The sequence below is a fragment of the Motacilla alba genome, chromosome 15 (genome assembly GCF_015832195.1).
Source record: "Motacilla alba alba isolate MOTALB_02 chromosome 15, Motacilla_alba_V1.0_pri, whole genome shotgun sequence".
Taxonomy (NCBI): Eukaryota; Metazoa; Chordata; class Aves; order Passeriformes; family Motacillidae; genus Motacilla; species Motacilla alba.
Genome location: NC_052030.1, coordinates 3,114,689 through 3,127,003, shown reverse-complemented (window position 1 = coordinate 3,127,003; position 12,315 = coordinate 3,114,689). Strand labels below are relative to the sequence as shown.

Here is a 12,315-nt window from a genome sequence, read left to right as displayed (position 1 = left end):
ATTTTGAAATTTATCCAGTATTTCCTCTCCTTTTTAGATGATTCGTAATCTATTTTCTTTGACCTCTTCTGTGCTGGAATGTGCTGAACTTCTCTTGAATCCATCCCTCTTTTAAATAAAGGTATTTTCTTCAGCTGCTTTATTCAACTTGTCACTATTTCCTGTCTCACTTCTGCTCAAGGGAATTCCTGAGGTGTCCCTAAATGTTTTGCAGCTGCCTGGTGCCTGCTGAAGCACTTTGATTGGTATTTCAATAGTATTAATAATCTCCTTTTCTCCAAACATGTGTGTACCATTTGGGACTCCACATTGTACATTGCTCGCTTCACTGCAGATCAATTGCTACTGGCCTTACTCAGAAGTGCAGACCTTAAATTGGTGTGCAAATATAGGAGGTAACAAAAGACTGTTACAGTTGAATCTGTTCAAACATATTTGGGTATATGTTAATTAGAGTTGAGTCATACCTATTTGTTCAACACTTTCAACTTGTGAATCTGTGTAGGTCTTGAGGCTACTGAAATTTTTCAGAATAGTCCCATTATTATACTCCTTAAGAAGGTTAGTCACTATTTCACAGGGATTATAATATTAGCAGAGACATTTGTGCATAGCACTTGTGCCAGCTAATCAGTCATATGAACCATTTCCTTTCTATGCATGTTCCACAGAAACACACAACACTGAGCAGTTTGTGGCACACTTGCAATTTCAGTGAGTAGCTGTCAGTTTTTCTGAGCTTTCACTGATATTTTAATTAACTGCTACTGATATAACAAGCAATTAATTCAGCATTCATTACTTGTTCGGTTGATTATTACTTAAATTTAGTTTTTAAAGCTTGCTCAGTTTATTATTAGGAATCATCCCATGAGAATGCCAACCCTAGCAGCAAGGATTCTCAGACTTGGAGACAGCAGTTTCCTCTGTAACCCAGACGTGGGTTTAGTGATTTGTCAGCTTTCTCCTCTAGAAGCAGATGAAAACTCTTTAAAAATACCCAGCACCCTCACAAAACTGACAGCAATAGGATGGTATATGATGCTCTGGAAAGTACACATAAAGACTTACTTTAAAAAGAGAAAACAGCACTGTTTGGTTTTCCTCTTCTTGATCACTCTCCTCACTGCACTCTGTGCTGTGTACTCTGTGTGTTGCATGGCAGTCCATGACAAAGTGTGGGGAGCTGATGTTAAACTATACAACTTTTAGTTGTTATACTGATTTTACACAGTCTTGGAAGCCGACCTTTGATACTAAATGTCCCTTTTGTTCCCCTCATTTCTTCAGTCTGCTCAGTTTAACTTATTCTAGACTGTCTGGAACCAAAGCAACCTGACCCATTCAAAACAAGATTGCCACATTAGGGATCTGTGCAACATGGAAATACAGCCTAGGATTCCATCTGGTTGACTCCCAGTGAATTAGGCATTCATGCCTACCTAAACAAACCTGACAGACAACTTTTTCTCCTAAAACATACATTACAATACAATCCTAAATATGCAATGCAAGCACAAAGGTTTGGTATTTACAGATTAACAGCTAAACTACTCTGCTTTTCCCCAGGAAAACTCCTACCTAGATAACAAATAAACTGGCATAAAAAAAAAAAAAGAAAGTTAATCCTAGGAGACAACTAGGAACATCTTTACATTTTACAACATTCAAAAGAGACACAATTTTCTGTCTATTGGCTCAAGAGTTAATTAAGACGTGAATTGCATCAACTCTCAGAGTCACTTCACCTCAGGCAATCAGTATTATGCTTCCATTGAAGATTCAGCACTGTGGATTTAAAAATACTTACCTTTTGGTAGCACATGTTCAAAATATCGTTCCTCCAAACAAGCATGAAGCTGGCCCTTAGTCAACTCATTATAGCTATTATAGTTTTGTCTCCCCTTCAGCATGAGCAGTTCTTCCCTGAAATACAATGATAGGGTTAATTAGCAACCAGTTCTCAAATCAAAGTACAATTCATAGGGTAAATATGCAAAACTGTAAAAATTAAATAAAACCAAACACCAAAACTGAACAAAAACCCACAGAAAAAAAAACCATCTTAAAATGAACCAATTCTCTATATGCCTTAAGTTGCAGTTACCCTTTTTTCATGAGGAAACTCTGGCAGGTTGGTTACAGTCCCATACCCATAATTCTTAAAATCGTAAGTACTCAGATCATCGTTACCATTTGATAAGATTATTTTTCCCTGGGTGGGTGATAGCTTCTGAGAGGATATGAAATTTCAAGATCCTTGCTTCACCTGAAATCACGATTTCATTTCCTCCCTGTCACCTTCTCCTCACTTTCTGAAATCTGCAGAACTCCCACCACTGATCTAGAAATGCAGTATGCAGCAAGCCCTCGAAGCATCAGCTGATTGCCAGTATAGTCTGCAGCTTCTGGCACGAGGTGAATTACTGAAACCACAAGGGTTGTACTACCAGAGTAGCTGTTAAGCTAAAATGCCTTCTCAGTGCACTGTGAATAAACTTGGTATCCACAAGTATTTCAGTTATTAGAATATAAAAGAGGAGAAAAAACCCTCAAACCTGACTAGGTGAGCACGCACTGCTTATTTTTAACAAGGTACTTGATGTGATTTTAATGAAGCATTACACGAGTTATCACAATTAATTTCATACTCACAGTATTTACTATGTATTGCACAATGATAAATTTTACATGGTTATCCAAAACACTCGCAAGCCTCTTCTCAATATACTTTGTTTGCATCTCACTATCTCATGTAAGTAAAACTCAAGCTAAAATACTAGTTGTTTTAGAAAGAATTTCAGAATTTGACCCATAATGAAGTAGCTTATTTAAATTTGATAGTTTGACCTAAAACCTAAATGCATTAGCTCCTAAGCTCTGCTGTGGAAGTGAGCTACAGTTACCATACTTGCAGGGCAATGCTATGGAAACATGACAGTTTCAATCTTTCTGCAGCAACTGCACATTCCTCTTGTGCAAAAATAAAACTGAGGCACGAGTAAAGGAAAAGACTTGCTCAGGATCAGTGTGAGCAGGACTGGAGTGTGTAGAAGATGAATTTCTGAAACCCGTTTTTCTCCAGCCCTCCATCGTTCAGATCTTGCTGATGAGGTAAGTGCCATTGCCACACTGGCAAGCACAAGCACTCCTGGTTTTTCCCAGTCATTGATTCCAGACTGTGTCATGTTCCTAAAGTGTTTGATGAGACAGCCTTTACGTCAGATGCAGTCTTTGTCCACCTGCTGAATACCTTTTAGTATCGTGCTTTCCTTATCTTATTAGGAATATTATGAGAGATCTGCTGAAGGGATATACTCCTAGTTTATCAGTCAGTCATTCATGCAACTGACTGCGTGATCATTTGTGAGTTTTACTCCAGATCTGAGCCTTCATTCTGTGCCATCTGACATTACAGGCAATTGGTCCCAGGAGAGATTGACTGTTGTGCAAGTTACAGCCTTTGGAAGTATTCCCTCTGCTGCACTTCATCTAGATTTCCTAAATGGAATGATAGCAATTTAAAAAACACACATACACATTTCAATAAAACCGATGGCAATTCACATACTCCATCTTCCACCAGTGCCCACTATAAAGCTCAATTAACCTTTTGAGCAGATCTCAGTCTCTTGCACCTCCTTTCATTTGCTCTCCGGTTCTGCTGGGGGCTTTTATCTCTTCTGACATTATATCCAATTTTCTATTAATATCTTCCTTGATTTTTCCCTTCTCTGACTTTTTTTTTTTCCTTTTTCTTTAATAAGGGTATATCATTTGCATTCTATTTTCTAATTTTGACTGCAGTCCTCAGGGGACATAATTTATCCATTCCCAGTCTCCCACCATTCAGTTATTTTTCCAGCTGTTGCATCTTATTTCCTATGGTCAGAACCACCCTGTTCTCTAAGCACCATATCACACACAACACCTTTATATTAAAAAATTCACAGCAGTACTCACAAGAAATGAAAGTAATGTTACTCTGTTCACAGCCTGGAAACAATCTCTGTTGAACAAGCCTTTCTGAAGCTTAAAAGATGGTGCTGTTATAAATGAATATAAACTACTTTATCCTAACCAATTAGAAAGTGTTAATTTGGCTACCAAAAATCAGACTAATTATCTTTATTAATTAAATTCTTTCTCCCTTCAGATGATTAAGGACAGTTCTCAACACTGAAAGAAGTTTTAAGGTGCCTAAATTCCTTGTAGCCTTTGCTTGAGTAACTTTCTGAGAAAAAAAGAATTTAAGACCTTACTGAGCAGTTGTATGTTATGTACACTATGGAAACATAAACTAGGAACACAAAAACCAGCCAGTAACTAAATTTTCACACCATTTATTGACATCTTTGTTCATTCAGCCCCCACTTTGAAAAAATAATTTTAACTTAGACTCAATTTATGAGATTTGGAATGAGTTTGTAAGAACAACTAACAATAAGTTCTGAAGTTAGCCATGGTCTACTGCACAAAAGAGTCTTAAATCCTGACTGAGCATTCAGAATCTGTGTTTTTCTCAGTGTTTTTCCTTTTACTAAACAGAACCACAAATGTGGACTGATTGTATGGCTGAATTCAGCTGAGGCATAGACCAGTTCAACTCCATCTGAAGTAAATAGGAAAAAATTTGTACCGGGGTCAAATCTCTGTCCCATGTCGGAAAAGGATATTGTACACAAGGAATAATTAGAAAACCATGAACAAGTATACAGAGGGTAGGTGCATTTATATTTACCCTAGCTTAGCTGAACTAACATTACCAGGAATAGCAATTCCATTTTATTTGAGATTCTATTCTAGTAAGCTCTGTATAAGCTTATATTAATGTCAGTTCCTGCTATAAAGAGTTTATGATAATAAAGGCTGCTTTCTTGATGAAAATAGACAAAAAGGCAAATTCAGAGGCAGAGACCAGAAATAGCAGTGTGGTTCCCATTACACTAGCAATCTTTTTTTCCCTTTTCACTGTAAGTTAAAGAAGATTTAATGATTCCATCAAAATTCTATCACTGAAACTGTTGTGAGGTTAGTTCAATATTGTCAGTTGTAACATACTCAGAATTCTGTCTGAAGATGTGGCAGGTGTGTCTATAAGTGCTCACACTACGGGCCCAGGAGAGTGTATTTTTGGCTTTTTTTTTTTTTTCCTAAAGTTAAGTTTTACATTTAGATACACCCTATAGAAACAGACTTTGCAGTAAGTTGAGATAGAAGAGCCTTCCTGGAAAGGATACTGAACACGGACAAAAAGGTTTCTATAAATAATGGAATTTAGACAAAATATGACACAGAAACAAACTTGGAAACCGAAGTCCTGAACAATTATTAAATTGTATTTTCTTGTCATAAAAATACTTTTAATTTGAAATCCAATTGTTTGGCTTCTTGTGAAACAGCCTAACGCTGGAAATACTTGGCATTTTAAAAGTTTAAAGGGGCCTTTAAAAAAATCCTTTCTCTATGTAATTAGCCTGCATTCAGAGCAGAGTTACAGACGTCCCTGGGGCAAAGTGGTACGGTCAGGGCTCAGCTGAAAGGAGCCGTGAGAAAGCTCCGGCATGAAGTCCCGGTGTGACAAAGCACCAGCTCGGGAAGGCTCCGCCGCAGGCAGTGCGGCAGCGCCGCCCGCTCCGGCAGCGCTGCGGAGCGCCACGAATACACACCTGGCGAGGAGCAGGGCGGGCTGCGGAACGACTGCGGACAGGCTGGTCCGGTTTAACCCCAGGGAAGGGCACACGCCACCTCCCCTCGCGGGCAGCGAGACCCCCGGCTCCTCTCGCACCTGCGGGGCCGCTGCCTCAGCGCACGGCTCCGCTCGCACCGTCCTCTCTCACAGCCCAGCACCCGGCTTCTCTCGGCGCCGCTGCCCGGCTGCCCCTCACGGCCAAGCGCCTCAGCCTCGCCAGCAGCGCCCCCGGGCCCCCGCCAGGGCTCTCGCACACCCGGCTCGTGCCGGCTCCCACAGCCCCGCAGCCGCCACAGCCTCGCACACATCACAGGGACACGGGGCACAGACACGCGGATCTCACACACACAGATCACACGGACACGGATCTCTCACATGCACGGATCTCACACCCTCATGGACCTCACAGACACAGATCCCAGCGTTACACGAATCTCTCTCAGACACATGGACCTCACAGGCACACGACCTCTCACACACGGATCCCTCACACACAGATGCATCACACATATGGATATCACAGGCACACGGATCTCTCGCACACGCACGGATTCCTCACACACACGGATCCCTCACACACACGGATCCCTCACACACAGATCCGTCACACATATGGATGCCACAGGCACACGGGTCTCTCACACACACGGATCCCTCACACACACAGATCCTTCACACACACGGATGCCACAGGCACACGGATCTCTCTCACACACACGGATGCCACAGGCACACGGATCTCTCTCACACACACGGATCTCACACTCGGGCTTCTCTCCCTCACACTCGCCCCTCACAGCGCTGCCGCTCTTTCTGTGGGGCGGCGCGCGCTCTGCACACGGCCCAGGGGGCGCTGCGCCCCCTCCCCTCAGGGCAGCGCGCGAAGCCGGCGCCGCGCGCCGCGCGCCCTTTCTCGCCCGCCGTCTCTCGCGAGAGGTCGCCGCGCGCGTGCGCGGCCCCGAGCGGTGCGCGAGGAGCGGCGGCGCTGAGGGGCGGCCGGGCGGGCCGGGCCCCGCGGCACCATGAGCGGCACCCTGGCCAAGATCGCGGAGATTGAGGCGGAGGTACCGCACCGCCGCCCTCCGCCTCCCGCGGGAGGGCCGGGCGCGGAGCGCCGAACGGGGCGGACGCGGGGCTCGGGCCGGGGAGCGGGACGGCCGCTGGGCCGTGCCGTGGGGGGGTGGCGGGGCCCTGTCCCCGGGCATCGCGCAGGGGCCGAGGGCGGCGGAGCCCTCCCGGTGTGAGCCCTCGGTCCTGTGCCCTTGCAGATGGCCCGGACGCAGAAGAACAAGGCCACCGCCCACCACCTGGGGCTGCTGAAGGCCCGTCTGGCCAAGCTGCGCCGGGAGCTCATCACCCCCAAGGGAGGCGGCGGCGGCGGCCCCGGGGAAGGTGCGTTCTCTGGGCGGGAGCTGTCCAAGTGCGGCAGGTGTGACGGAAGTCGATCTGACTCTTGTCCGCACAAATCGTGCCAGTCATAGAATCACAGAACAGAAACTGTCTGAACAGTCATAGAATCACAGAAGGGTTTGGGTTGGAAGGGACCTTAAAGAACATTTCGTTCTATTCTGCGTCATGGCGGGGACACCTTCCACTAGGCCAGGTTGCTCGCAGCCCTATTTAACCTGGCCTTGCACACTTGCAGGGATGGGCAGCCACAGCTTCTCTGGGCAACCTGTTCCATCCTTGCTTTCTCTTGTCCTAGCCGGTACAGGACCTCTAACCATGGTTTGTGACCCTTCCTAGAGCTATGGGCTGGAGCACTTCCTGAAGTGGAGATGAAAGTGCTTTTGTATTTTGGCTCATGCAGTCTTTGCAGAAATCTTAAGGTTTTTACATGAAGAAGCACCTTTGCAGCAGCCACCTGTTTTTTATATATAGAGGTATGAATGTCCTAAGCTGCAGTGCTTAAAGGGAATGCTCCACTTCCACTGAAGTCAAACACAGTCCACTGTGAAGCTTTGCAGCCAAGATTTTATTAGACACGTACATGTCATGGAGTGCTCCAAAGTGGTGCAAGGCAATAAAAATTGTGAATAATCTGTTTCCCACCCTCATCCTTCTAGGAAAGCTTACTTGGCTTTTTCTCAGGCAATATTAAAAATAATAGTGTGTCTGCTGTCCAGACCATTAGAAGATAGAAAATGTCAATCATTAGACAAATATTTCTACTCCTTATTTGCAGGTTTTGATGTTGCAAAGACAGGTGACGCCCGCATTGGGTTTGTGGGTTTTCCATCAGTGGGGAAATCCACTCTTCTAAGTAATCTTGCTGGTGTGTACTCTGAAGTGGCAGCCTATGAATTCACCACCCTGACTACTGTGCCTGGCGTCATTAGGTACAAAGGAGCAAAGATCCAGGTGAGCTCTTGTGTCTCTGAGGGAAGGATGGGCTGTAAGGATGTGCTGTTAGGGTTGTGTGGTCTGGCCTGCCATCAGCAGGTTAGAAGTGATGTGTAAAAGTGCTTGAGAGCATTGGAAATGTTTCCATGAGGTAGGGATTTTCCCCTGCTTTTTCCTTTGCTCTGGGAAGAAGTTCCTGTGGTAGTTCTAGTTATTCCCTATGAGGTAATCTGTTCCACTGGACCAGTATGGCACGTGGGATAGTAAAGATGTAACAATCAGATGGGAAGCAGTCTCGTCATACTCTGTTCAGATTGGCAGTAGAGTCAGCTGGTTTAGAAGGGTAAAAGTAGGATTGATTTAATGAAGAATACTTTTCTCATGTGATGCTTTCCTTCCTGTGAACAAATAGCTGCTTGATCTGCCAGGAATTATTGAAGGAGCCAAAGATGGTAAAGGCAGAGGTCGGCAGGTCATTGCAGGTGAGTATGTCAGAGCTGGAGACAGCAGGCAGTCACTGGCTCGTTCAGCACAGTGCAGGAGCATGAAGGGTTCGCTCACTGGTCACTCACTGGTCACTCACTGTTCGCTCACTGTTCTGATGTCTTTAAGAAACTGGATTGTTTGCTGGACTTGAGCTGTCTGCTGAGAAGCAGTAGCTGCTTTCATATTGTTGTTTTCAGTTCTGGCTTTGTGCGCTTGCTGGGTTTTGTTCTGCATTGACGCTTCTGTGAAAGCACATTGCCAGTTTTGCGGGCAGATGTGATCCCATCCCGAACAAGGCGGCTGGTTTTGTTTCCTCGCCCAGTTAATTGTCCTCAGTCTGGTGTCTGGATGGACACTGGAAGATTTTTGCCAGCCTCTGTCATTCTTACAGCATGTACAGATCTGTCTATCAGCGATGCTTGGCCAGCACAATAAACTTCAGTCCGACACTGGTATTTAAAAATAACCAGTATGCTGGCCTTCAGGGGTTTTGTAGTGTCATCAGTCCACTGAGGCACACTGTGGTTGTTTTGTCTCAGGCTGTGTGAGCATGCTTTTTGAGAGGTGACTTTCTTTTTCTGGTTCTTAGTTGCTCGAACCTGTAATCTCATTCTGATTGTTCTGGATGTGCTGAAACCCCTTGGCCACAAGAAAATCATTGAGAATGAACTGGAGGGATTTGGAATTCGTCTGAATAGTAAGCCCCCCAATATTGGCTTTAAAAAAAAGGATAAAGGAGGCATTAACCTTACAGCCACAGTAAGTTGGAACTTTTCTTTAACCAAAATTAAAAACAAATTGCTTGAAGAAAGAGACATTTTTAGTTGATGGTATGTCTGGGACCATACTGTGCTGTGACTTCTTTAGGAGCTGGTCAGCCGTACTGTGCTGCAGTCATTTCGTTTCTTTACAGGCTGTCCACACCTCTCCTGGAGCCTGACCATTTCCTTGCCCTCAAAACAGAGCCTCGGTTGCTTTCCACACATAACAAGTTTGAGATCCAAAGGACAGCATGCAAAAACTGCCTCTTACTTGGTGGCTACAATGTTATTCCCGAGATGATTGCTCAGTTTCAGGCCTTGGAACCCATTTCCCTGAACCTTTAAAAGCATAGAAATAGCTAGAGATAGCAAAAGTCAGAGCTCTGCACTCCAAGTACCTAAAGCGTAGTTGTCTGGGCTCTGAACTAGAAGGTACTTGCGTTTGTGTTGCATCTGGTCCCAAACTGAAAGGAAGCACTGCTTCTGAAGTGTCTGATTGCAGCTCTCAGTGGGGCATTAATATAAATGAAGTTGTTAGGATTTATGTCTGTTTTTCCCTCTTCTCAGACCAGCTCTGGTGAAATCAGAGTCATGTCCAATAACTTAAAATGCAGCTATCTTTCTAGCAATACACATGCAGTGGTTGCTAGGTGACAGTGCTGTTAATTGTAGCTCTTGATTTGGCTGTTAGCTCTGCCGTGCCTTAACACCGTGTCTGTCTCTGCTCAGTGTCCTCAGAGTGAGCTGGATACTGAGACAGTGAAGAGCATCTTAGCAGAGTACAAAATCCACAATGCTGATGTCACCCTGCGCAGCGATGCCACCGCCGATGACCTGATTGACGTTGTGGAAGGGAACAGGTACTGCTGGCTCCCTGGCTCACTCCTGCAGGCTGTGTTACAGAGAAAATCACTGTCTTTTGGGTTTGCTTCCCACACGAGCTGAGCCAGCAGTGTGGCATCAGCATAGAGAGAAGCTTTTTAAAAACATTTTTTCTTTGCAGTGAAGGTAGCAGCGTGCTGCTGTCAGGTTGCTTTAACAATTTCTTTCTCTTTGCAGGGTTTACATCCCATGCATTTATGTCCTAAATAAAATTGACCAAATTTCCATTGAAGAACTAGATATCATTTACAAAGTTCCCCACTGTGTACCGATATCTGCCCATCATCGCTGGAACTTTGATGATCTGCTGGAGAAGATCTGGGACTACTTGAAACTAGTCCGAATGTGAGTCAAAATTGCTGCTTTTTGTGGAGTTAAGTGCATGGCTGAGACTGAAAAAGGTCTCGGGAATGGATGGAGGAATATTTTATAATGCTTTTCTACCAACTGGTGTTTGCTTTGTAACCCAGAAATTGTGCTTGTCTTAGCTGTTGTGTGATAGCCACAAGTGCTGTTTTGAATTTGTAGGGGAATTAAAGGAGAACCTTGTGAAACTAAGACCAAAGCACATCTTAAAAAAAATCCTGAAGACATGGAACTCCAGTCATTCTTTGTGATTCCAGATGTAATCATCTCTTCAGTCTGTCATGGATGCAGCTCTCTTGACAGAACTTAGTTCTTCATCTGGAATTTCAGATATTTTTACTACAAGTTATTCCAGGTTTACCTCATAATTCTTAAACATTTTTGGATGAACTCATGAATGGATTTATTAATACTCATAATACAGTAATTGTTACATTTTAAATTTATATCTATCCTCTTGTAATAATACAGAATGTATTGTGAAAAGGCATTTCACAATCCCTTGTGTCTGTGGTCTAGGTATCTATGCTATAAACTTCAGCAGGTGTCTTTTCTAATATATGTTGAGGTTTTCACAGAAAAAAAAGAGCAAGTTGGAACCATAATACTAAAGATGTTCTTTTCCAGCAACTCTTGCCATTTGGCTTTTTCTAAAGCACCTTCAGAAAGCTGACACGTGAGAAACAAGGGAGAACTCACTGCAGCCACTGGCTGCCCAGTGCATTTTCAGCTTAGGTCCACCACACGTTTTGCAGTGCACCCATTGTCATCACTGGAGCAGTGGGACTGGGCCCACAGGCTGGGGGTGACAGTGCCAGTCACTGATGAAATGTCATGATGGGTTTGTGCTATTGACTGATGGCTCCTTCTTTGTTACAGCTACACCAAACCTAAAGGGCAGCTCCCAGACTACACCTCTCCTGTGGTACTACCTTACTGCAAGACCACAGTGGAGGATTTCTGCATGAAAATCCACAAAAATCTCATAAAAGACTTTAAATAGTAAGTATTCTTGTAAAAGAATATATAGAATAGAAAATAACTTGCCTTCAGATATGTTATTTCATCCTCTTCTAAACTAGAAGGGAATACCAGGACTTTTTTTAATGTTAAATTGAATAAATCTGCCTATGATAATCAAACTTAGTACTTCAGTTGCTGTATTTGATGTTCTCATGCTCTTTGCTACATGAATGTCCTCTATGGAGACAGATTTATTTTGCTGTTTAAAAGTAGCACTAGACACAATTGCAAGCCATTGTCCCATGCACTTGGGCACTCAGGACAAGTTCAGGCTTTGTTTTGATGCGTTTCTAGCCCTGGTTCACACCAACCACTCAGCCAGGTACTTGTGGGAGAATAAAAATAGCTCTGAAGCATTGCTTTCTGTATTAGCTGTGTGACAGAAATAGCTGCTGTTCTGCTTGCATATCACACTTCTAAGCCTTTTACATTTTTCTTCTTTCAGTGCACTGGTCTGGGGCTCGTCTGTTAAACACAACCCTCAAAAAGTTGGTAAAGACCATACTCTGGAAGATGAGGATGTTATTCAGATTGTGAAGAAATAAAGTTATTCTTACATGGTTTGTCGCTGTGCCTGAAATTTGTCATGAATTGTAAGTGACAACCCCCACCCCACCCCCTCTAAGTTTTTATTTAGAAATGGCGTTTTATTATGGCACCTTGCTGCATGGTGAAAGGGATGTTGCTGGCCAGCTTACACTGCAGGGGCTCATTCCAGCACAACTTGCAGATGAGAAACTCTGGCTAAATGACTTTCACAAG

At 44.0% G+C, this 12,315-nt stretch overlaps 1 protein-coding gene across 1 annotated transcript; it reads left to right on the top strand.

The window, feature by feature from the left end:
- The first annotated feature begins 6,614 nt into the window (after window positions 1–6,614).
- On the top strand, window positions 6,615–12,120 carry DRG1 (developmentally regulated GTP binding protein 1). Its single transcript, XM_038152532.1, has 9 exons — window positions 6,615–6,756; window positions 6,961–7,084; window positions 7,878–8,053; window positions 8,448–8,517; window positions 9,111–9,280; window positions 10,012–10,142; window positions 10,342–10,509; window positions 11,410–11,532; window positions 11,999–12,120. Exons 1-9 carry the CDS (start codon window positions 6,715–6,717, stop codon window positions 12,096–12,098), a joined length of 1,104 nt encoding a protein of 367 aa, XP_038008460.1. The 5' UTR covers window positions 6,615–6,714; the 3' UTR covers window positions 12,099–12,120.
- Window positions 12,121–12,315: the final 195 nt, after the last annotated feature.

Bases quoted from the DNA above. Each gene is read 5' to 3' on its own strand.
- DRG1 (XM_038152532.1), top strand. From the start codon at position 6,715: ATGAGCGGCACCCTGGCCAAGATCGCGGAGATTGAGGCGGAG. The intron at 6,757-6,960 runs GTACCGCACCGC...GTGCCCTTGCAG, and splicing joins TCGCGGAGATTGAGGCGGAG to ATGGCCCGGACGCAGAAGAA. The intron at 8,518-9,110 runs GTGAGTATGTCA...TCTGGTTCTTAG, and splicing joins AGGTCGGCAGGTCATTGCAG to TTGCTCGAACCTGTAATCTC.